This window comes from Halichoerus grypus, chromosome 13 (assembly GCF_964656455.1).
Source record: "Halichoerus grypus chromosome 13, mHalGry1.hap1.1, whole genome shotgun sequence".
In the NCBI taxonomy this organism is placed as follows: domain Eukaryota; kingdom Metazoa; phylum Chordata; class Mammalia; order Carnivora; family Phocidae; genus Halichoerus; species Halichoerus grypus.
The window spans coordinates 95,248,185-95,268,513 of record NC_135724.1 but is presented as its reverse complement, the minus strand read 5'-3'; the positions used below and the strand labels follow the sequence as shown (position 1 = coordinate 95,268,513).

The 20,329-nt window shown below is 51.5% G+C and overlaps 2 protein-coding genes across 10 annotated transcripts in view; both read left to right on the top strand.

Annotated features, from left to right (window-relative positions):
* The window catches only part of CHFR (checkpoint with forkhead and ring finger domains), a 29,348-nt gene extending 20,605 nt beyond the window's left edge, over positions 1–8,743 (top strand). For 2 of the 5 annotated variants that reach the window (XM_036081363.2, XM_036081372.2), the window contains 7 exons: positions 720–836; positions 1,934–2,017; positions 2,721–2,791; positions 3,698–3,785; positions 5,897–6,004; positions 6,346–6,418; positions 7,523–8,743. In XM_036081363.2, coding sequence (XP_035937256.2) covers positions 720–836; positions 1,934–2,017; positions 2,721–2,791; positions 3,698–3,785; positions 5,897–6,004; positions 6,346–6,418; positions 7,523–7,565 — 584 coding nt within the window. In that variant the 3' untranslated portion in view covers positions 7,566–8,743. Of the gene's footprint in view, positions 1–719; positions 837–1,933; positions 2,018–2,720; positions 2,792–3,111; positions 3,174–3,697; positions 3,786–5,896; positions 6,005–6,345; positions 6,419–7,522 lie in introns of those variants that run through there. The other 3 variants (XR_004913799.2, XM_036081387.2, XR_013443577.1) reach the window with 3 other exon arrangements.
* A 7,998-nt stretch (positions 8,744–16,741) lies between these two features.
* GOLGA3 (golgin A3) overlaps positions 16,742–20,329 on the top strand; it is a 44,600-nt gene continuing 41,012 nt past the window's right edge. For 4 of the 5 annotated variants that reach the window (XM_078061179.1, XM_036081129.2, XM_078061176.1 and 1 more), the window contains exon 1: positions 16,742–17,049. The gene's annotated coding sequence lies outside the window, so the exon portion shown is untranslated. Of the gene's footprint in view, positions 17,050–19,063; positions 19,171–20,329 lie in introns of all 5 variants that reach the window. The other variant, XM_078061177.1, reaches the window with a different exon arrangement.

Sequence of the window (20,329 nt, the reverse complement as noted above, 5' to 3'; positions counted from 1 at the left end):
TCTGTAATTAATGGCCCCGCAAGGCCTAGTTTCTTAGAGCCTGTCATGAGGCCACTGAGCCAGGATTGTGACCCAGAGCCGTGTTATAGCCATCTGCCATGATGCCATGCTGTGGCTGTCTCCGTCGGTTCCCGTAGGCCCTGTGGACAGGGATGGGCAGCACCTGGTCACGTCCCAACTCTGCCATTCCTCAGGTGGGCTCCATCGTTTTCAGACTGCAGATGGAAGTCCCCGGTGGCACGGGGCCTGTAGTAAGTGTGTGTGCGCAGACGGAGCTTCCTGTGTGGCCGTGGAGCGCCGGGGGCTAGGCTGTGTGGACACAGCTCCTGGGGTGGGGTCAGCCAGTCATGCCCACCGGGCCTGTCACTTGTTTATTTGGAAGACACAGAGATAAATATAGAACTTGCTTTATTGTTTTATGGCATGTGCTTTATGGCCTAAGGAAAGGTTAGAAAACCTTCAAGTGATCTTTGAAATCTTGCTACAACCGCTGATCCGAAAAGTCGCTTTGCTTATTTTTCATTTTATTTTAAAATGCTTCTTTTAGATGGTAGGCTATCATTTGGCCACTTAAGAAAACAGGTCTGAGTTCTCCCTGGGTTTTCTTGTGGATCAGTCTCCTTGTGTGCTTTCCAGCCACCCCCCTAGATGTGGGTCTAACCTGTTCTTTCTGCCTGTGCCCCGGTACGTGCCGCCTGAATATGCTGTCTGTTCTGCAGCCCAGGATTATGTGTGTGCCCTGCAAGGCAGCCATGCCATATGCACCTGCTGCTTCGAGCCCATGCCAGACCGGAGAGCAGAACGTGAGCAGGACCCCCGCATCGCCCCCCAGCAGTGTGAGTAAGGGTGTGCACCTACGCTGCCTGCCTGAGCATCCTCCCCACCACGGAGCCTCTCCTGTGGATCCTTCTAGGCTCAGGTTTCAAAACGGTGTTGACTGCTGTGCATGGTGTGAAGTAAAGACATGGCTGTGTTTTCTCATCTGCAGAATCGGTTGTCACTGTGCAATCGTGTTGAATAATCGTCTTTTTCCATCAATTGATAACCCACCCCTGTCATACACCAAGTTTCCATGTATGGGTGGTTCTCTTTCTGAAGTCTGCATCTGACGTCAGGACCATGATATTTCTATAATGTATCACTTTTTTAAGATTTTTATTTTATTTATTTATTTTAAAGATTTTATTTTTTATTTGACAGAGAGACAGCCAGAGAGGGGACACAAGCAGGGGGAGCGGGAGAGGGAGAAGCAGGCTTCCTGCTCAGCGGGGAGCCCGATGCGGGGCTTGATCTCTGGGACCCTGGGATCATGACCTGAGCCGAAGGCAGACGCTTAACGACTGAGCCACCCAGGCGCCCCTTACTTACTTACTTACTTATTTATTTATTTATTTATTTATTTAATTTTTAAGATTTTATTTATTTGTTAGAGAGAGTGCGCATGTGCGCACACAAGCACGGGGAGCAACAGAGGGAGAAGCAGTGAGCAGGGAGCCCGATGCGGGGCTCCATCCCAGGACCCTGGGATCATGACCTGAGCCGAAGGCAGAAGCTCAACGACTGAGCCACCCAGGCGCCCCTTTTATTTATTTATTTTAAAGAGAGTGCGTGCACGTGGGGGGTGGGGGAGGCAGGGGAGGGGCAGAGAGAGAATCTCAAGCAGACTCCCTGCTGAGCAGGGGGCCCGACGCGGGGTTCAGTCTCGTGATCCTGAGATCATGACCTGAGCCAAAATCAAGAGTTGGACCCCCGCCCCACTGAGCCACCCAGGTGCCCCTGTAATGTGTCACTTTTAAGTGTAATAAAGGAAATACCGTGCTTTAATTTACAACTTGGGATTGCTGTTTAAAATGGAGTGTGTCATGTATTTAACGGTTACTTGAGTTTGTTCTTCACTGAAATGGCCTGACTGGCGGTTGTGCTGTGTCCGCAGGTGCCGTGTGCCTGCAGCCTTTCTGCCACCTGTACTGGGGCTGTGCCCGGGTCGGCTGCCTCGGCTGTCTGGCCCCGTTCTGTGGTAATGCCGGGGCTTCGGCTGGCTGCCTTTAGCCTTTGCCTGTTCTCTCGGTGCATTTGAGGGTGGTGACGGGGTCGTGTGGCCCGAGTTGGGGGAGGCCACCGTTAGCGACCCTACTTTTTCCTGACATTTAGAAGTGTCACTCTGCTAGCTCAAAACCAAGCAATAACAGAACAACCCCAGGGATGCCGAGTTCAGCCGGGAGGGTTTCCTTATGGGCAAGGAACACCACCACTAAAAACGCCCAGTCTGGCCGCGGTGTTGAGTCTTCACAGCGCCAGACCGGGTTCCGAGGAGACTGAGAGGGCCGTCCATTTCAGGAAGGAGTGGAATGGAAGTCATTTTGCCTGTTCTCTTTTTAAAACTGTATTTTTTTTTTTTTTTAAGATTTTATTTATTTGACAGAGAGAGACACAGCAAGAGAGGGAACACAAGCATGGGGAGTGGGAGAGGGAGAAGCAGGCTTCTTGCCGAGCAGGGAGCCCGACGCGGGGCTCGATCCCAGGACCCTGAGATCATGACCTGAGCCGAAGGCAGACGCTTAACTGAGCCACCCAGGCGTCCCTAAAACTGTATTTTGTCATGGAACTTTTTATTCTTTCTAGACCCTATAAGAAAGGAAATTTGGTCATCTTAGTGTCTGTGAATGATGCTTTTGTAGAACGTCTGTAAGACGGGTGACTTTGCGTCCTTCCATTGGCAGAGCTAGACCTGGGCGACAGGTGTCTGGACGGGGTTCTGAGCAACAACCACTACGAGTCGGATGTCCTCAAGGTAACAGACTTCCCATACAGGCGTGGGTGGGGCTCAGGCCAAGAGAGGCCCCCCCCGTAAGGTTTTCAGCTCTCCTAATGGCTCTTACTAGTATTGCCACTGAGTGCACCCCATGGGTGTTTTTCTGTGTTCCCCACGTTCCCAAAAGGAGGTATTTCCTTCATGCCCGTTATGCCACGAATCCACAGGAATTGGCTCCGGTGCCTGTTTGTCCCTTGCAGAGAGTTTCTGGGTCTGGGTGGGGGTGGGCCGGCCCTTTGGTGGAACCAGGGCCTCTCTCTGACGTCCTCCTCTCTGACATTTTCCTTCCCATGTTTTAGGAAGCTGGCCCGACTCCTCAGCACCCCTGCATTCTGGTTAGATGTCTACGTGGTGCTTTCTTGTAGGTTCGCACAGAAGGAGCCAAGCAGCTCTGTGTGTCTGAAGGGCAGAGCGTAGATCCAGACCCTCCACACTTCCTTATGTGGTCATGGGCTAGAGCTGCTCTGGCCAAGGTTGGGTGTCCCACCACTCCTGTGCGAGGAATGTCTTTGCGGAATTTTAGAGAGAGTGTGGTAACTCACATGTTCAAAGTTCTGAAGTTAGCCCTCCTTTGGAGGCTCTGACAGAGCATCTCAGACAAGAACCCTTGTGAACTAGGTGGTGAGCTAAGTGTTACCACGTCAGGCTCGGGCAGCGGGGTCCTCGGGCTGTCCCAGGTGTCCCGTGGTCTTGGAAGCAGACCCCCACAACTGCACACAGCACTCCCCCTCAGCTGCCCGATACAAATCCCTGCCATGTTTAGCTTGCCTGGGCTGTGGCTTTACCCACCTAAAAGGGCCTTTTATGAAACTTCTGCCTTCTTGTCATTTTAGTGTTTCTTCTTCCAAGCTAGTATCTTAAGATTTCCCTTCTTCCCCGTCACAGAATTACCTGGCAACCAGGGGTTTGACGTGGAAAAATATGTTGACTGAAAGTCTGGTGGCTCTGCAGAGGGGCGCGTTTTTACTGTCTGGTAAGCATCGTGGCACTTGCTTCCCTCTCTGCAGAGGGGGTGCCTTTGACTCTGTAACGCAGTGGAACCTGCCAGGTGGAGCACGGGCAGCTCCCGTGCGGCTGCCTTCCCACACGCACAGCCTCGCCCTCCGCCCAGCCTGACAGAGGCACACAGGAAGGAAGGTGCCAACACTTCCGGTTTTCTTTAAAGTTCCAGGGTTTCTCTGCCATGGGGAAGGGCGGGCCCCAGCTGAAGAGACCGGGCCTCTACCTTTGTCAGCGTGGAAGTCCCGGGACTGGCTGCTTGTTACCAAACTCTCAGGGCCCTCATTGGCCTCTCGCTTGGTGTGTGGGTGACGGGGTGTAGGCTTGCCCTGTCTCCCAGGGACACCCAGGACATTGTGAAATGTGATTTTTGTCACTGAGGGAGGGGGCTGCAAAAAAATCAAACGCCTTTTTTTTTTTTTTTTTTTTTAAGATTTTACTTATTTATGGGGCGCCTGGGTGGTGCAGTTGGTTGAGCGACTGCCTTCGGCTCAGGTCATGATCCTGGAGTCCCGGGATCGAGTCCCGCATCGGGCTCCCTGCTCGGCAGGGAGTCTGCTTCTCCCTCTGACCCTCCCCCCTCTCGTGCTCTCTCTCTCTCTGTTTCTCAAAAAGATTTTACTTACTTATTTGAGAGAGAGGGCGTATGTGTGCAGGGAGGAGTAAAGATGGAGGGAGAGGGAGGAAGGGAAAGAATCCCAAGCAGACTCCCCACTGAGCGTGGAGCCCAATGCAGGGCTTGATCCCACAGCCCTGAGATCATGACTTGAGACCTGAGCAGAAACCAAGAGTCGGACCCTCAACCGACTGAGCCACCCAGGAGCCCCAAATGACTTTTGTTTCTGAGACATACATTATCATGAAAGACTTTAGAAGTTGTTGGGGATCCTTCTAAGCAGTTTCTGTCTTGTGGACACATTCTCACAAGTGTCTCAGGTCTTCTCTGCAGCAGCCCTGGGGTTGCCCAGACCTATCATCTGAGCCTGAACTCCGTTAGCTTCTTAAGGACTACTCTAGGGATGACATGGCTCACAAAGACATGTGAGTGACAGGGAGGCACGAAGGATAAGTGAACATCCCTGGGAATCCCAGCACCTGAGCACGCAGTGACGATCCCTGCACGGCCTCTGCACCTGCCCACAGGTGCACACCATCCTCGTAAATGAAGCCCTACCACCTGTGCTGTTCTGTAGCCTGTTTGCTCAGCAGTACACCTTGATTTTTATTACGTAGTGTTCTAATGCCATGGTTTATTTCGCCGATTCATGAGTAGAGGATATTAAGGGATTTTTTCTCCTTTTCACTCTCTGAGTCAGCACTGTAGCTGCTGAGTGAGCATGCAGTGTGTTAGGCTTGAGAAATTGTTCCATTTGGATAAATAAGTAGGGTTGTTGGACAGCGCTCAGCACAGTTGGGACTTTGCCACAGTGACTTTCCTGCTCAAGGACGTGCCTCAGGTGTGAAGGCCAGCATCTTCTTGAGCCCCGCTGCCCTGCAGTCTTGTAAATACAGAGCAGGCAAACTGGACGTATCGTCGTTTGTCTGCCTGTGTTGGAACATTAACAGAATTGAAGATCTTTTTGTTTCGTGGTTCACTGGCTTGTGACCTTGGCCCACATTAGGCTGCCTGGATGTGGGGGTCTGGTTGGTGTATGATCTTTGTCATATAAAGGTGCAACGGGTTTGTGTTGCGCTTGTGTTTTCCACTAACTGATTAGTATTTTACCTTTGGTGTATGTGTTTCCATTGTGCTGTTTAAGCTGTAGGTAGTCAGATTTACAAGTCCTTTTGGTTTTTGGTGCTGTTTGGTTTTTGTGACATACTTAGAATAATATTCATTCCTTCCAGTACTTTTTAAAATTTTTAAGATATTTGAATTTTTTTTATCCAAGTGGAATTATTTTGGTGTGAGGAAATAGGTTGGTTTCGTTCTCGTTTTCTGCATGTCTGGCCCCTGTCTCTGCATCCTGTGTGGATCGGTGCTGGGTTTCCCACTCCTTTGCAAGGCCACAGCTGTCCTGCCATTCTGGAAACATGAGGCTGCGTGCTGACTGGCATGCCCACCTGAGGCTGTGTTCCTTGCAGATTACAGGATCACGGGGAACACCGTGCTGTGTTACTGCTGCGGCCTGCGGAGCTTCCGAGAGCTGACCTACCAGTATCGGCAGAACATTCCTGCTTCTGAGTTGCCAGGTAAGGAAGCCCCCTCACCCCCAACTCAGTTCTGCCTAGATCGGCTTCTGTGTTCCTTCTTACAATAGGTACTCCGTTTGGGCCTTTGCTCCACGTTCTTAGTGGATGTCTGCCTCAGCAGGGACAAAACTGAGCAGTAGTCTTACTTCCTAAACTGGGTTTTCAATTAAACTTTTTTCCTTTCCTGAAATCTTGAACAGGCCAAGGACACTAGTTATAAAGCATGACAAAATGCGATGCCTTTCCCTGCTGTTTGTCCCTTTGGGTCTTTACTTAAATTCACGTAGCTGAGCTTGTGAGTGTGATGTGCATTACAAATACATCATTTTTTCTCTTCCTAGTGGCTGTAACATCCCGTCCTGATTGCTACTGGGGCCGCAACTGCCGCACTCAGGTGAAGGCCCACCACGCAATGTGAGTGAGACACGCTCTGCTCGGCGGGGGCACGGGTGTCGGCATGGGTCCTCAGGGCTGGGAAAGGGGCGCCAAGATGGTCCTCCTGCAGAAAGGCACACCCCCATTTTCCTAACAGGAAGGTGATTTTTTCTTTTAAGTGTTTTGGCAAGTTGATACCTCAGCTTTTAGGGATGTTTATGAACTAGTTAATTATTTACTTGTAAATATACTAGTTTCGTCATTTTGTTTGTCTGAAGTCCCGTGGCATATAAAGTGCTGTCGTTTCTGTGTTCTGCAGAACACAGCTGCTGTTCCCCGGAGGGGTTAGCACTTTCTTAATCGGTGGCTGTGGTCACTGAGAACTTCTGAGCCCCCAGCTCTGTCTTCAGTGCCTTGAGCAGGTGTCTGTGATGGCTCGGTGACTCTCACCGGGCATTTCCGGCTCACAGTGACATCTGCATTGCCACGTGGGGTCATCTGTAGGTGCAGGTGAGGTGATGATGTGACTCAGTCACGGACTGATGCTGTTTGAGGCTACTGTGATCCCCAGTCATTCATGGTTCAAATCAGAGTCACTGAGTGTGTCCCTAGTGCAGGTGACAAGGACCCAAGTAGAGGCTCCCTCAAAGACGGAGTCTGTGGAATAAAACCCTTGTTTTGTAGTTGAGCATAGACAGTGTGAAGGAGACCATTTCATTATAGGGAAAGAAATTTTACTAGTAACTCGCTGATCTTTCTTAATAAAAACATGGGTAAGGATAGCGAAGACATACCTGTCTTCCTCTGGGGATGCCCTGCTCTTCACAAAGGGAGGTGGTGGTGCTGTCGCCCAGCAGGCGAGTCTGTCCGTCCCGCGGGGTGGCCCCTGGTGCCATGGGGACACTGAGGAGGCTTTGAATCTTTGAGTCTCTTCTCTAAGGAAATTACCTAAAGATGTCTGACTTTTGAAATTTAAAAAGGAAAAAGAAGGCTGCCGTAGGGATTAATTTCTTTGATGGTACTAAAAACGTGCCTCCATGCGCCACCCCACATGCAGTCAGCTTCTCATCACGTACTTCCAGGGGCTGACTTCAGGATCCGCTTATGTGAATACTTGTGTAATCTCACTCTTTCTCCCTGCAGGAAATTCAATCATATCTGTGAACAGACAAGGTTCAAGAACTAAGCATCTAGGAGGCGCCAGGTGGCTTGGCGGTATTGGAGGTCAATGACAACGTTTCAGAAAATACTGGATACAGACATTTTAAGGGCATTTTACAGTCCCCCAGGGGATGCTGGAGGTTTCTGCGTCTGGCACTGTAGTGTGACTTGTGGAGTGAGACCTTCTTAGCGAGACGCCCCCCCCCCCCGCCCCCACCCCAGTGGCCTGGGAGGCCGGGGCGGCACGACCCACCCCTCCTCTGAGCTCAGGCCGCCCAGAGCACTTCGGCCAGAAGAACCGCTCTCAGCCGTCCCCTCCCATTGAGGCGATGACGTTCAGGTTTGCTCTTTATACCTTTCCCAAAACTATGGTTCAAACAGACCTCTCTCTTCAAGGAAGCTTCCATGGGAGAAAAAGGAAAGTCTGTTGTTTAAGGGAAAGGGATCAAAAGTTTACAGCCTGCAGGGCACACCCGAGCGCCCCACTGCGGGGACAGCCACGGCGGCTTAGGCTTTTTTGTAATAGGTTTGGTGCTTATCTTCTAGTGAGATTTATCACAAATGGTAGCACAAGTAATATAATTTATAATTTACAAATTGACTAAAATTGGGATAGTAGGGTATTTGAAAGAATAAACATGTGTTTCTGTTTATTAGAAAAAGAAAAAAATCAGATGTCCAGAACTGCTAACCCTAGACACCCAGCGTCAAGTGTGTGGCCCTGTCCTAAGAGGGCAGAAGTTGGGGTGCCACCACCCTAAGCCTGCTGTGGAGCAAAGCGTTGGTGCATGCTTCTCGCTCTGTCAGCTCAGCTGCAAGCCCCGCTGAGCTGCCCCACGATCTTCATTTCTTCCTGCGGGGCCGGGTCAGCCCTGGTGGTGCCCCCGCCCACCTGGAGCAACCCTTCCTCGAAAGTACGAGAACCCTTTGCTCCCACTAGGCCTGTCCTGCGTTGGGTTTGCCATGTCATCTGGAATAATACTTGAAATTTTGTTCGTTAAAAAAAAAGTTTTTTATCTTTTGTTGAAATCATATGTTATTTTTGTTTGCAAAATTGTAACCTTTTGCTTCTTCTCAGGAATAGGATTTTCAACTATTGTCTTGCTCTTGATACACACTCTGAGAAGCAGCGCTCTGTTTGTGGAAGAGGCCTCCTCTCCCTGCATTCTAATAAACAAGCCGTGTCTGTTTCTCTCCCCTCCACACTGGTTTGCGTGTCGGCTGCGACGTGCTGCCCCTTCTGTCACGGTGGGCGGGCTACCGGCGCGGCTAGTGGACTGACTACTGCTCCTGAGACCCAGCTGGTAGCCCCGCTCTCAGACGAGCCACATGGGACATGGGCTTGGGGCCCAGGTCTGAGTACTTGGTGAAAAGGGAAAAGGCACAGGATCTCATGGATCTATCAACCCCAAGTGACAGCCTTTTGGTTGCGTGTTGAAGCTGTGGCTTTGTGTCTAAGCCCTGGGCTCAGCCTGTGCAGGAGGGAGGCCTGCCCTCCACATCTTAGGGCCTTGCCTCAACACTCCCTTCCCTCCCAAAAAAGTAAGAACGAAGATGTGGCTCTTAAGGGCTATGCCAGCTTTTTAAGCCTAGGTTAAAACAGAACATGTGACTTCCCTTGGGCTGCACTGGATCCTTCCATGAAGGAAGGACACACATCATGTTAGACTGCGGGGTCCACGGTGCAGGGCCAACTCTGCTGGGACTTGGGCTCCCTGTTTCTGACGAGGACTTGTCTGCTCTCACTCATGGGAGGAGCTTGGGGGCAGGACAGTTATTCTCTGGGCTGTTTCACAGACCTGGGTGGGTGTGCAGTCGGGAGGTTTTTATGACTTCCTATTCCTCAACACCCTCCCACCCCACCTGACAGCCAGTCCACAGTTGGGCTGCAGCCCTGTGTGTGTGTGTGGAGGGGGGAGGTGGTGGTGATGGTGGTGGTGGTGGTGGTGATGGTGGTGGTGATGGTGGTGGTGGTGGTGGTGGTAGTGGTGGTGATGGTGGTGGTGGTGGTGGTGATGGTGGTGGTGGTGGTGGTGGTGGTAGTGATGGTGGTGGTAGTGATGGTGGTGGTGATGGTGGTGGTGGTAGTGATGTGGTAGTGGTGGTGGTAGTGATGGTGGTGGTGATGGTGGTGGTGGTGGTGATGGTGGTGTTGGTGATGGTGGTAGTGATGATGATGGTGGTGGTGGTAGTGATGTGGTGGTGGTGGTGGTGGTGATGGTGGTGGTGGTGGTGATGGTGGTGGTGGTGGTAGTGATGGTAGTGGTGGTGGTAGTGATGGTGGTGGTGGTAGTGATGGTGGTGGTGGTGGTAGTGTTGGTGATGGTGGTAGTGATGGTGATGGTGGTAGTGATGGTGGTGATGGTGGTGGTAGTGATGGTGATGGTGGTAGTGATGGTGGTGATGGTGGTAGTGATGGTGATGGTGGTGGTGATGGTGGTAGTGATGGTGTTGGTGATGGTGGTAGTGATGGTGGTGGTGGTGATGGTGTTGGTGGTGTTGGTGGTGGTGTTGGTGATGGTGGTAGTGATGGTGGTAGTGATGGTGGTGGTGGTGATGGTGGTGGTGGTATTGGTGATGGTGGTAGTGATGGTGGTGGTGGTGGTGGTGGCGGCAGTGGCGGCACAGGCTGCTGGGGCATGAGTGGCCAGCTCAAGACTCCCATGTGCTTGTGTGCAGGTCCTTGGGCCAGTCCTGGAGCAGGCACAGCTGGATATCTGCTGCCGGCTTCCTGCCCTCTCCTCCTCCCACAGCCTCACCCAGCCCATCCCCAGACCCGTGTCCCTCTTGGTCTCGTGCCCGCCTCAGAAGAGGGGCCAACCCTGCCTACACCCCCATCTGCGGCACACCTTCCTGGCCTGTGGGTCCGAGCTGTGAGGGGAGCCGTGGACCTCTGGAGGATCCTTATTGGGCACAGCCAGAATCCAGCAACTCGTCTTGGATCCCACAGAGCTGACAGGGTCAGAGTCACAGGCCCAGATGCAAGAGCAGCAGAGTGGTGCCCCAGGGACGCAACCAAACTGGGAGAGGAGGTGGAAAGGGTCATCATGCAGCCTGCAGAGAGGAGGCCCAGAGAAGCCCGTCTCTGAATCGGGATGGCTGTGGTGGACACCAACAGTCCGAAGCCAACCTCCAGGCTGGAGGGAGGAAATGAATGGGGGACTGATTGGATTCAGAAAGCCCAGGGTAGATCTGGCTTCAGGGGTGGCTGGATGCAGGAAACAACGCCATGCTGGAACCCTTGTCTCCCTGTGTTGATGGCCACCGCTTCCCAGACCTCAGCTTCCATCAAGCAGGAGCAGGTGAACTTACCCACTGCTTCAAATGGAAACTCATCCCTGACCTAATCACTAGTGGGCCAGACCAAGGGCTCCCGCCACCACCTGGGCCAGCAGCACTCCACAGGCAGGTGGGGTCCCCTCAGGCAAGAGGAAGAGGAGTGTCCCAGGTTGTCAGCAGGAAAGCAGACCGGGTGCTGGCAGTGGTTCTGGGGCTTAAACCCAGCAGCCGCTCAGCCTGCTAGACCTCAGCCTGCTGAGGCCTGACCCTCATGGGGACTACACTGGCAGCGGCCTGGAGGGAGCACCAGGCGGGTCTCAGTTACTCCCCTCGGAGATGCCAGCCCGTGTGGGGTGGGACATGGAGGAGCCCAGACACACTTGGGGGGAGATTCACAGCTCCCTGCAGAATTAATTTCAAGGACCTTGAAGCACATGGAGTGCAGCCCAGTCACGCCTCTCTCACTCTATGCCGTCTCTCAGGACATTGGCAAAAGTGAATGCAGCGGAGTGAAGCCATGTGCATTCTTTCCTGCTTTCAGCCACTGTCCCAGCTATTCGGAGGGGCCTGAGGGAGACGCCGTTCTGAAGATTGGCCCGCTGAAGGTGGCCAGCCCCACCATGAGCTCTGTGACCTGCGGAAGGGCTGCCTTGCCAGCTCCCAGGAGACAGTCATTCTGGTCTCAGGAATGTCGTGACCCAGTAACTTAAAGACAGCCATTTAAAAATCATGAAAATTTGGAATTCATAAGTCACGTTAAAGGTAGTAAGCACTCAGGACTCCTCTCTTCCTAGTGAATTTACTCCATCTGACCATCACGTGTGCTCTCGTGGGTATTTGCGTTGACATGTCTGCATGATGCAGGTTCTCTATGATGGTGTGCATCCTGCCCACCCACCCGTTTGTGGACCTCAAGTTGGTGGCTTGAAATTTGTCCCCCTGGGAGGATTCACACCATGGAAATTGATAAATGCTACAAATCAGGGTCATTTGTTTTTGTTTATTCTGGAAAGAAGTTTGCACAGCACACGACTGCAGCCGACCAATGTAACTATGAGAACTAACACAGTTTGAAACCACCATGTTTTGGGGTGGCTTGTTACATAGAAAAGAGTAACAATATCATGGTCCAGGAAGGCCTAGTACTGGGTGGCCCTGCCCCTCCTCCAGAAAATCTTCCCTTCTGCCCACCCCACCTGTAGGGCCCTCCTACACCCTCCACTGCTGCAGAGCACCAGATGGTCACTCAGCTCGGTTCAGATCCCCTCCTCAGAGAGGCCTCCCTGGACACTCACCTCATGCCATCCTCCAACCCAGCCATGCTAGCATTTGCCCATTTGGTGCCTGTCATTATGGGAAAATAAACATTTGCTTACTGTGTGTTTCCCCCTCAAAAATCCCGAGCGGGGATCTTCCTGCCTTGTTCACTCTTGTGTACTCAGCCCAAACATCTGACCTGGGCAAGCATCTAATGATTGCTGGCAGACTAATCAGCTGGTGGTTGAGTGCACGGATGAATGCAAAGACTCAGCTTAGGCATCACTTGGCAGGATCTTCCCCGATGCAAGAGGACAGCTCCTTCCTGCCTCTCTGTTAAGCCTCATGCGCTCTCATTTTTTTTCTTTTTTCTTTTTTTTTTTTTTTAGATTTTATTTATTTATTTGAGAGAGAGAATGAGAGAGAGCACATGAGAGAGGGGAGGGTCTGAGGGAGAAGCAGACTCCCTGCTGAGCAGGGAGCCCGATGCGGGACTCGATCCAGGGACTCCAGGATCATGACCTGAGCTGAAGGCAGTCGCTTAACCAACTGAGCCACCCAGGCGCCCTCATTTTTTTTCTTTTTAAGATTTTATTTTTTTGAGAGCAAGTGAGCACGAGCAGGGGGTAGGGGCAAAGGGAGAAGCAGACTCCCTACTGAGCAGGGAGCCTGATGCTGGACTCCATCCCAGGACCCTGAGATCATGACCTGAGCTGAAGGTAGACGCTTAACTTCCTGAGCCACCCCAGCACCCTCATTTTTTTTTTTTTTTCCTTGTATGTTTGTCTCCTTCTGAAAGGAGCTTGAAACTCATCAGTGGCTTTTCCACTGCTCTGACAGACCCTGTGCAGCTTGCCCCTCATGGCAGACCCCCTCCCACTCTGTGCTGATTCCTTTCCTGGTAAAGCTCTTCCCCAGACCCTTACCTGCCTGCCTCTTTGTCATACAAGTTTAGCTCAACTATAATTTCCTCAAAGAAATCTTTCAACACAGGACTCTCCTTGCTGTTGCCAGGCCTGAAACACTTCCCACAGTGACCTGCATGACTCCCTACTTTATTCATGTGTTTGCTCAAACTCCTCTTAGGGCCTCCCTAGACGGTCTGTCTAAAATAGCAGCATGCCTCCACACCCTGTTTCTTTACCCTGCTCTTTTCTGAACTCCTCACTTACTGTCTTGTGTTTCTGTGTAAGCACCCGTGACAGCAGGGATTGTGAGTGTCTAGAGGAGTCCTGGAGTACAGGAGGCCACAATGAATACTGAGTGAATGAATGATGTAAATGGTAGCCCCTCCCACTGACACACACAGTTGGCTTCACAGGAATGATGCCCTGAAGGGCAGGTCTTCCCCACACAAAGCTGGACTGGAGCAGGGATCCTGTCTCCTTTTTTTTAAAAAATATTTTATTTATTTATTTGACAGAGACACAGCGAGAGAGAGGGAACACAAGCAGGGGGAGTGGGAGAGGGAGAAGGCTTCCCGCTGAGCAGGGAGCCCGATGTGGGGCTCGATCCCAGGACCCTGGGATCATGACCTGAGCCGAAGGCAGACGCTTAACGACTGAGCCATCCAGGCCCCTGGGATCCTGTCTCCTGCTCCCCGGCTAGCCCCTATACTTAGAATAGTGACCAGCACATCCAAGGCACTGGAATGTGTCCACCAATGGATGGATGACAAAATATGGTGTATCCAGACAGTGCAGTATTATTCATCTGTAAAAAGGAACAAAGTTCTGATACATGCTAAAAATGATTGAATCTCAAAGCCTAATGCTAAGTAAAAGAGAAGGCAGTTACAAAATGTCACGTATTGTGTGATTCTTTTTATATGAAATGTCCAGAATAGGCCAATCCATAGAGACAGAAAGTAGTTAGTGGTTGTCGAGAGAAGGGGGGTTGGGGGGACTGCATGCATATGGACTAGAGGGACCCTTTGGGGGTTATGGAAATGTTTTATTACTGCATTGAAGTAAATCCAGCTTTATTTACTAAAATGTAAATAACTGTAAATTTAAAAATTGAATTGTACACATAAAATGGGTAAATTATACTGTATATAAATGATACCTTAATAAACTTAAAATTTTTACTTAGCATTTTTTTCCCTGCACGGATATGCCGTTGGTATATAGGCTCATTTGTTTTAACGTTTAGTGTTGTTGGTCACATTTTACTCGTAATTTGTTTCTCCAGTTTCCCACACTGCACCTTGCATAGCTGTAGTATGATCTCAAAACCAGGAAACACGTCAGTCCAGAGTGTGTACAGCTCAGGATGCAGAATTGCTTGCACCACAAAGACCTCTCTCCTGCCCCACTTTTCCACCCCCCCCACCATTCCTTGGCAACCACTAATCTGCTTTCCATCGCTATAATCATATCATTTCACAAATGTTATGTAAGTGAAAGCATATAATACAGTATCGTTCTTTTGAGATTTTTCCCCTCTCAGCATCATAATGCCTTGGAGACTCATCTAAATCGCTGCATGTATCAATAGTCCTTTTTTATTGCTGAAGAGAATCCCATGATGTGGATGTGGATGCTCCACAGTTTGTTTAACCATTCATCTGTTGTGGGGTTGGTCGGATTTTGGTTGTTTCCAGTTTTTTGTGTGGATTTAAGTTTCATTTCTCTCTGAGATAAATATCCAGGGGTGCTATGGCAAATAATAGTGTCCAGGTTTTTTTGTGGATTTAAGTTTCATTTCTCTCAGATAAATATATCCAGGAGTGCAGTTGCTGGGTCATACAATCAAGTATATGTTTAATTAAAGAAATGGCCAAACTACAGAGTGGCTGTACGATTTTATAGTCCCACCAGTAATGTATGAAAAATCTAGTTTCTCCACATCATTGCTAGCATTTAGTATTGCTACTATATATTTTAGCTGCTCCAGTAGGTATGTGTAGTAAGATCTCGAGGCGGTCTTAATTCACGTTTTTATAACGGCCAGTGGTGTTGAACGTCTTTCACAAGCTTGTTTGCCATCTGTGTATCCTTTTCGGTGAAATGCCTCTTCATATGTTGGCCTATCTTCTAACTGCATTTTTTTTTTTTAAGTTTTGGGAGTTCTCAATATATTCTAGGTTCCAGTCCTTTATCAAATATACGGTTTGCAAATATTTTGTAACTATCTGTAGCTTGTCTTTTCATTGTCTTGTTGGAATCTTTCTCAAAACAAACGTTTTTAATTTTGGTGAAGTCCAGTTTATTCATTTTGTTCTTTTGTGGTATCATGTCCAAGAACACTTCAGCAAGCCCTCAGTCCTGAAATTTTTCCTGTTTTCTTGTAAAAGTTTTATAGTTTCACATATTTCTGCATTTAAGTCCATGATCATTTTGAGTTAAATTTTGCATTTGCAGTTGAAATGACGATCTATGTAGAAGAGTCCAAGGAATTTATAAGAAAAACTCCTAGAACTAATGAGTTCAGCAAGTTCTCAGGATACAAGATCAACACACAGCATTTAATCACATTTCTATACACTAACAATGAACGTGTGGAAACCAGACTTTAAAACGTTACCATTTACAATTACTGCAAAGAAAATTAAATACTTCGGTATCAACAACATGTACAGGATCTAGGTGGCTCAGTCGTTAAGCGTCTGCCTTCGGCTCAGGTCATGATCCCGGGGTCCTGGGATCGAGCCCCGCATCGGTCTCCCTGCTCAGTGGGAAGCCTGCTTCTCCCTCTCCCACTCCCCCTGCTCGTGTTCACTCTCTCGCTGTGTCTCTCTCTCTGTCAAATAAATAAATAAAATCTTTAAAAACAAAACAAGAAAACCAACATGTACAGGATCTGTACGATCAAAATTACAAAATGTGAAAAGAAGTCAGAGAAGACCTAAGTGGGAGACATACCACGTTCACGGATTGAAAGTCTCAACATCGGAAAGATGTCAATTCTCCCCAAATTGGTCTATAGTTTCAGTGCAATTCTATCAAAATCCCAGGAAGGATTTTTATACACATAGAAAGTTTATTCCAAAATCTGTATGGGAGGGCATGGGTCCCCAAATACCCGGAACAATCCTGAGAGAAGCAAAGTGGGAGAAATGCCCGACCCAATGTCAGGGCTTGCTGGAGGGCTGCGGCGCTGGAGGCCGCGCTGTGAGCGAGGGACCGGCCACGGAGGACGTCAGGGAGAATCCGACAACCCCGAAACACCCCACAAGCAGCCGACTGATTTTGGACAAGTGTGCAAAATCACGTAATGCAGGAAGGACAGTTTTTTCAATAAACGGTGCTGAAACAATTTCATACCCGTAGACAAAAAGAGGAAAAAAACCTTCACCTAAACCTCATGGCCTATTCCAACAGTATTTTTATTTATTTATTTTTAAGACATTGCTATGGCTCCACAGCAGGAGTTACTTTTGCATTGGCACCTTAAGATAAATAAGAACTGGCGCGGTGGGAGGTGGGTGGTTCGGGGTTCGAGGGGCGGCGGGGACGAGCCCCGGCGCCCACCCCACCCAGCTGCACGGACTCCGCCCATCGTCCCCCACCCGCGCCGGGGCCTCTTAGCCACGCCCCGCAACGGGGCCGAGGGGGCGGAGCGAGGGTGACCACGCCCACAGCCTGACAGATTGGGCGGGGCGGGGACCAGAGCCCTGGCCACGCCACTTCCGCCGGAAGTTCTCTTGTTTAGCTTCCGGCTGGAGTTGTCCTGCAAGTCCAGAAGTTGCATTTCCGTAAGGGAGAGACTCGCAAACTTACTTTCTGAAGTCTGCCTCGCGCCAGTTGTGAGTGGGCTCTCGAGTCCTACCCTGCGGTCGGGGCAGCCCGGCCCGAGGGCGGCTGTTGGCAAGCAGAAGTGGACGGTGTGTCTTCCGGAACGGAGGCAGCGCGCCCAGACTGTTTCCGGAGGGTCCTAGCCGGTCGCCGCGCCGCGCCCCGCCCCTCGCGCGGCCACGTCTCCACTGGAGTAGACAGGCCGGCAGCCGCCGAGGCTTCCACAGCGCCCGGGTGAGGGTCGCGGGCAGGCGCCCGGGCCGGAGCTCCGGCCTGGGAGGGCGCGGGACGGCCGGGGGGCCGCGGCGCGGTCGGGGCGGAGGCCAGGCGGCGGGCGAGGGGCGCCGGGGCCTGGGCGGGCGGACGCGGAGGGCCGGCCGCGGCTCCAGCCGGAGCGGTGACGCCCCGCGTCGGTCCCGCAGCTCGCCGTTGGTAGCCTCGGGGCCTGGACCCGGCTTCCTGAATCCCCGCCCGGCGAGCCCTTCCCGAGCGCTGTGTCCGCGGCACGGGGCGCGATTTCTGTCGGGCGCCCACCGCTGCTGAGGGCTGCTTGGGAAGCGCCGGGCGGCGCGTGAGGGAGGGCTCTCGTCCTTGTGCAGAAGTTCTGCCAGGGTGACGAGCGCGCGTGCGGCCGGCTGCGGGCGGTCCCCGTGGCTGCTCGCCCCTCCCTGCACCTGGACCCCGGCCAGCTTCGGGGGCTGGGGGGGGCCTTGCCCGAGGGATGGGGCTAGGCTCGGCCCCTGGAACGGAGCAGGCGGACGGCGCGGCCTTCGTTCTGCAGACGTCGGTGGGCGTTAGTGGCGTGACGGGCGCTCTGCCGGGCCTCGGACACTCCGAACTCAGCCTCGGTGGGGCGATGGGCACGACAAGTCAGTGCTAGTGTGAGGTGCTGCTGCGGGGTGGGTCTGTGGCCGGCAGCCACTCGTGCGGACCTGCGGGACGGGAGTGTGGCGACCCCGAGGGAGAGTAACTCTGCTGACCGCCGTGAAGAAGTGTGTCGGGGCTGCAGTGAGAAGGGAGCACGGGGACGGGGATGCGGCGTAGGGACGGGCCGGGTGGCCGACCCCTTCCTAGTCCGTGGCCGGAGGCTTGGGTTTTATTGCCAGTGTGATTGAAAACCGCTGGCACGGAGTCTGCCGTTTACAGGTGACTCACGCCTTTAAAAACGTTTCCGATCGTTCCTTGAGTATTGCCGACCCGTTTCTGGAACGAGCGCTTTCAGTTCACGCACCTTGGATGGCAAGAAAAGCAAATAAAAATCATCTGGCATTACCAAGGTTCAGAAGTAGCGTTGTTTTTTTGTTTTTGTTTTTGCCAGTCGCCTTCAGCAGGACACTTTCCTCAGTGAGAGTATCTTCAGTTGGCTTCACCTGTGTTCTGACGAGCAGCAGCTGCAGGGAACACAACACTAGTAATCAGTGACCGTTTGTGGAGGGTGTGGGACAGACCTGTGCCTTGTTGCCTTTAATCTTGGCAAGATTTTGTATTCTGTCATCATCTAGCTGATGAGGAAAACGGCAGAGTGGTTAAGGAACCTGCCAGGACCTTACCTGAGGGTGGCGGAGTCAGGACTGACCCTGGGGCCCACCCTTTCCCTGGCACGGCTCTGCAGAGCTTTGCACACCAGGCGCTGTTTGCCGGTGGTTCCTGGTGTGGCCTCAGCTGGACGTTATCTTCTTGAGGAAGTCCTGTTTGGTCTCTGGCCATGCTGTTCCTAACTGCCAGTGGAAACAACTTAAACGAGGCGGGTACGAGGAGCACTTCGTGTGCATCTGGAACCACGTAATCGGCTGTGTGGGGGAAGCCAGAAGTCACACGCACATGCCTGAGCCAGTTTTCTCAGTATGAAGTCTCTCGATGTCAGATGGCATGAATTCAGAGTTAGGAACACTGTATAAGTCCTAATTTTGCCCCGTGTCTTCCCTTTAGGAAACACAGCAGAGTGCAGGTGGTCAAAAATGCTACTGTGATAAGACTGATATTTTAATTTTTTTTGAAACCAGGAACTGGAATGCATGTTACTAATAACAGCTTCCTTGTTCTGTGCTCCCAGCTGTCTGACCCTTCTCCTTGCCCTGTTTTTGTCAGCAGTGAGGGAATGAGACCCTGACGACTGAGTCACGCTAAGTAAAGTTCACCTGAAACTGAGGACAGACAGAGAGTGCCAGCTTATTACCTACAGGGACATGCCACCTCGCCAGAGGCCGCTCTGGGCAGTGAGTGAGTTCTGTCTGTTGTCCGGCCGCAGGGGGAGCTGCACGTGAACAGGAGCCATCTTTAAGAGTTACCAGGACACGTTACCCCAGTCCCAGGGTCTCATATTGTGGAGGGCTGCATCATCCAACTCGGAAGCGGGTAGGACCTCTCGGGATTCAGCAGGTTTCTTGTTTTTCGAGAAATCCAGATAAAGGGAATTAAATGAGTGGAGTATGTGATGGCATCGGGCTCAGATGGCCTGACGCATTTGTCTCCATGTTTGGTGGAACTTGAACATCTCAGCCAGAGTTCCTCTTTCCTGGACAGTGTCAGGGTCAAGTGTTGTTGTCACTGCTTGCCTCGGTGGCGCGCATTCTCCTCCGCGGCTCCTCGGCCACCCCTCTGCCTTCCGTTGTCCGGTTGGTGTGTTCTGTTTCTAGTGCATGAGTGAAGTCCGTCTGGTTGCCTGCTCTTCCTTCTTACCCAGGTGACATTGCTTATTCGGGGTGTGGCCATTACATGCTGCTCTGCCAGTTGATAACTCCCAGGGGCATTCTTTGTCTCTCACTGGAACTGTAGCTTCCAAGTATTTTTAATAGGAATAGTTAGAGTTTTTCTGTATTTGAACAGGCAGTGTTGATGTTCAGGAGGCAAACACTCTATTGTTGTGGAGCCACTAGGTTGGTTGCTAAGGGGTGGAACTTGGCAGAACCAAAGACTGAAGTCAGTAGCCTGTGCTGAGCACAGCTTGGAGTAGGGGATGTTTGAGGGGTGGGGCAGACTTGGAGCGGTGGTTTCTGCCTCCGAGGTTCCTGCAGCATGATGGAGGAGATGGGCACACACACACATTTGCAGTGTGGTGTGCACAGAGGGGTTATCTCGGTGGCAGAAAGGAGTGGGCTAGGCGCCTTATCTGAGGCCCAGGAGAGACTTGAGAGGAGTGCCGAATGGTAGACATGAAAGGGTCCTTGGGAATTTGCCTGGTGGTCAAGGGGGGAGAGGCATCCATGGCAGAGGAACCAGCTTCTGCTTGAAAAGCACTCATCTGCCGTTGTTACCCTTTCAGGCATCAGAGGGACAGGTGATTTACACACCTTCACCCCTGCCGCCACATTGGAAGGCGAAAGATTTATGCGTTTTGAAGAGAAACCAGAGTATGCCGCCACTTTTGAAAGCAAAATGCAGACATTTTCTTTTGTTAAAGAATGTGTCAGGATGAGCAGCACATGCAGTGTGCCCTGTGCATTTCACGTTCCGCTCTGTTTGTTGCTACATGTTCTTGAAGTGGCAAGCCTGTGATCCAGGGGACAGCCTGGCT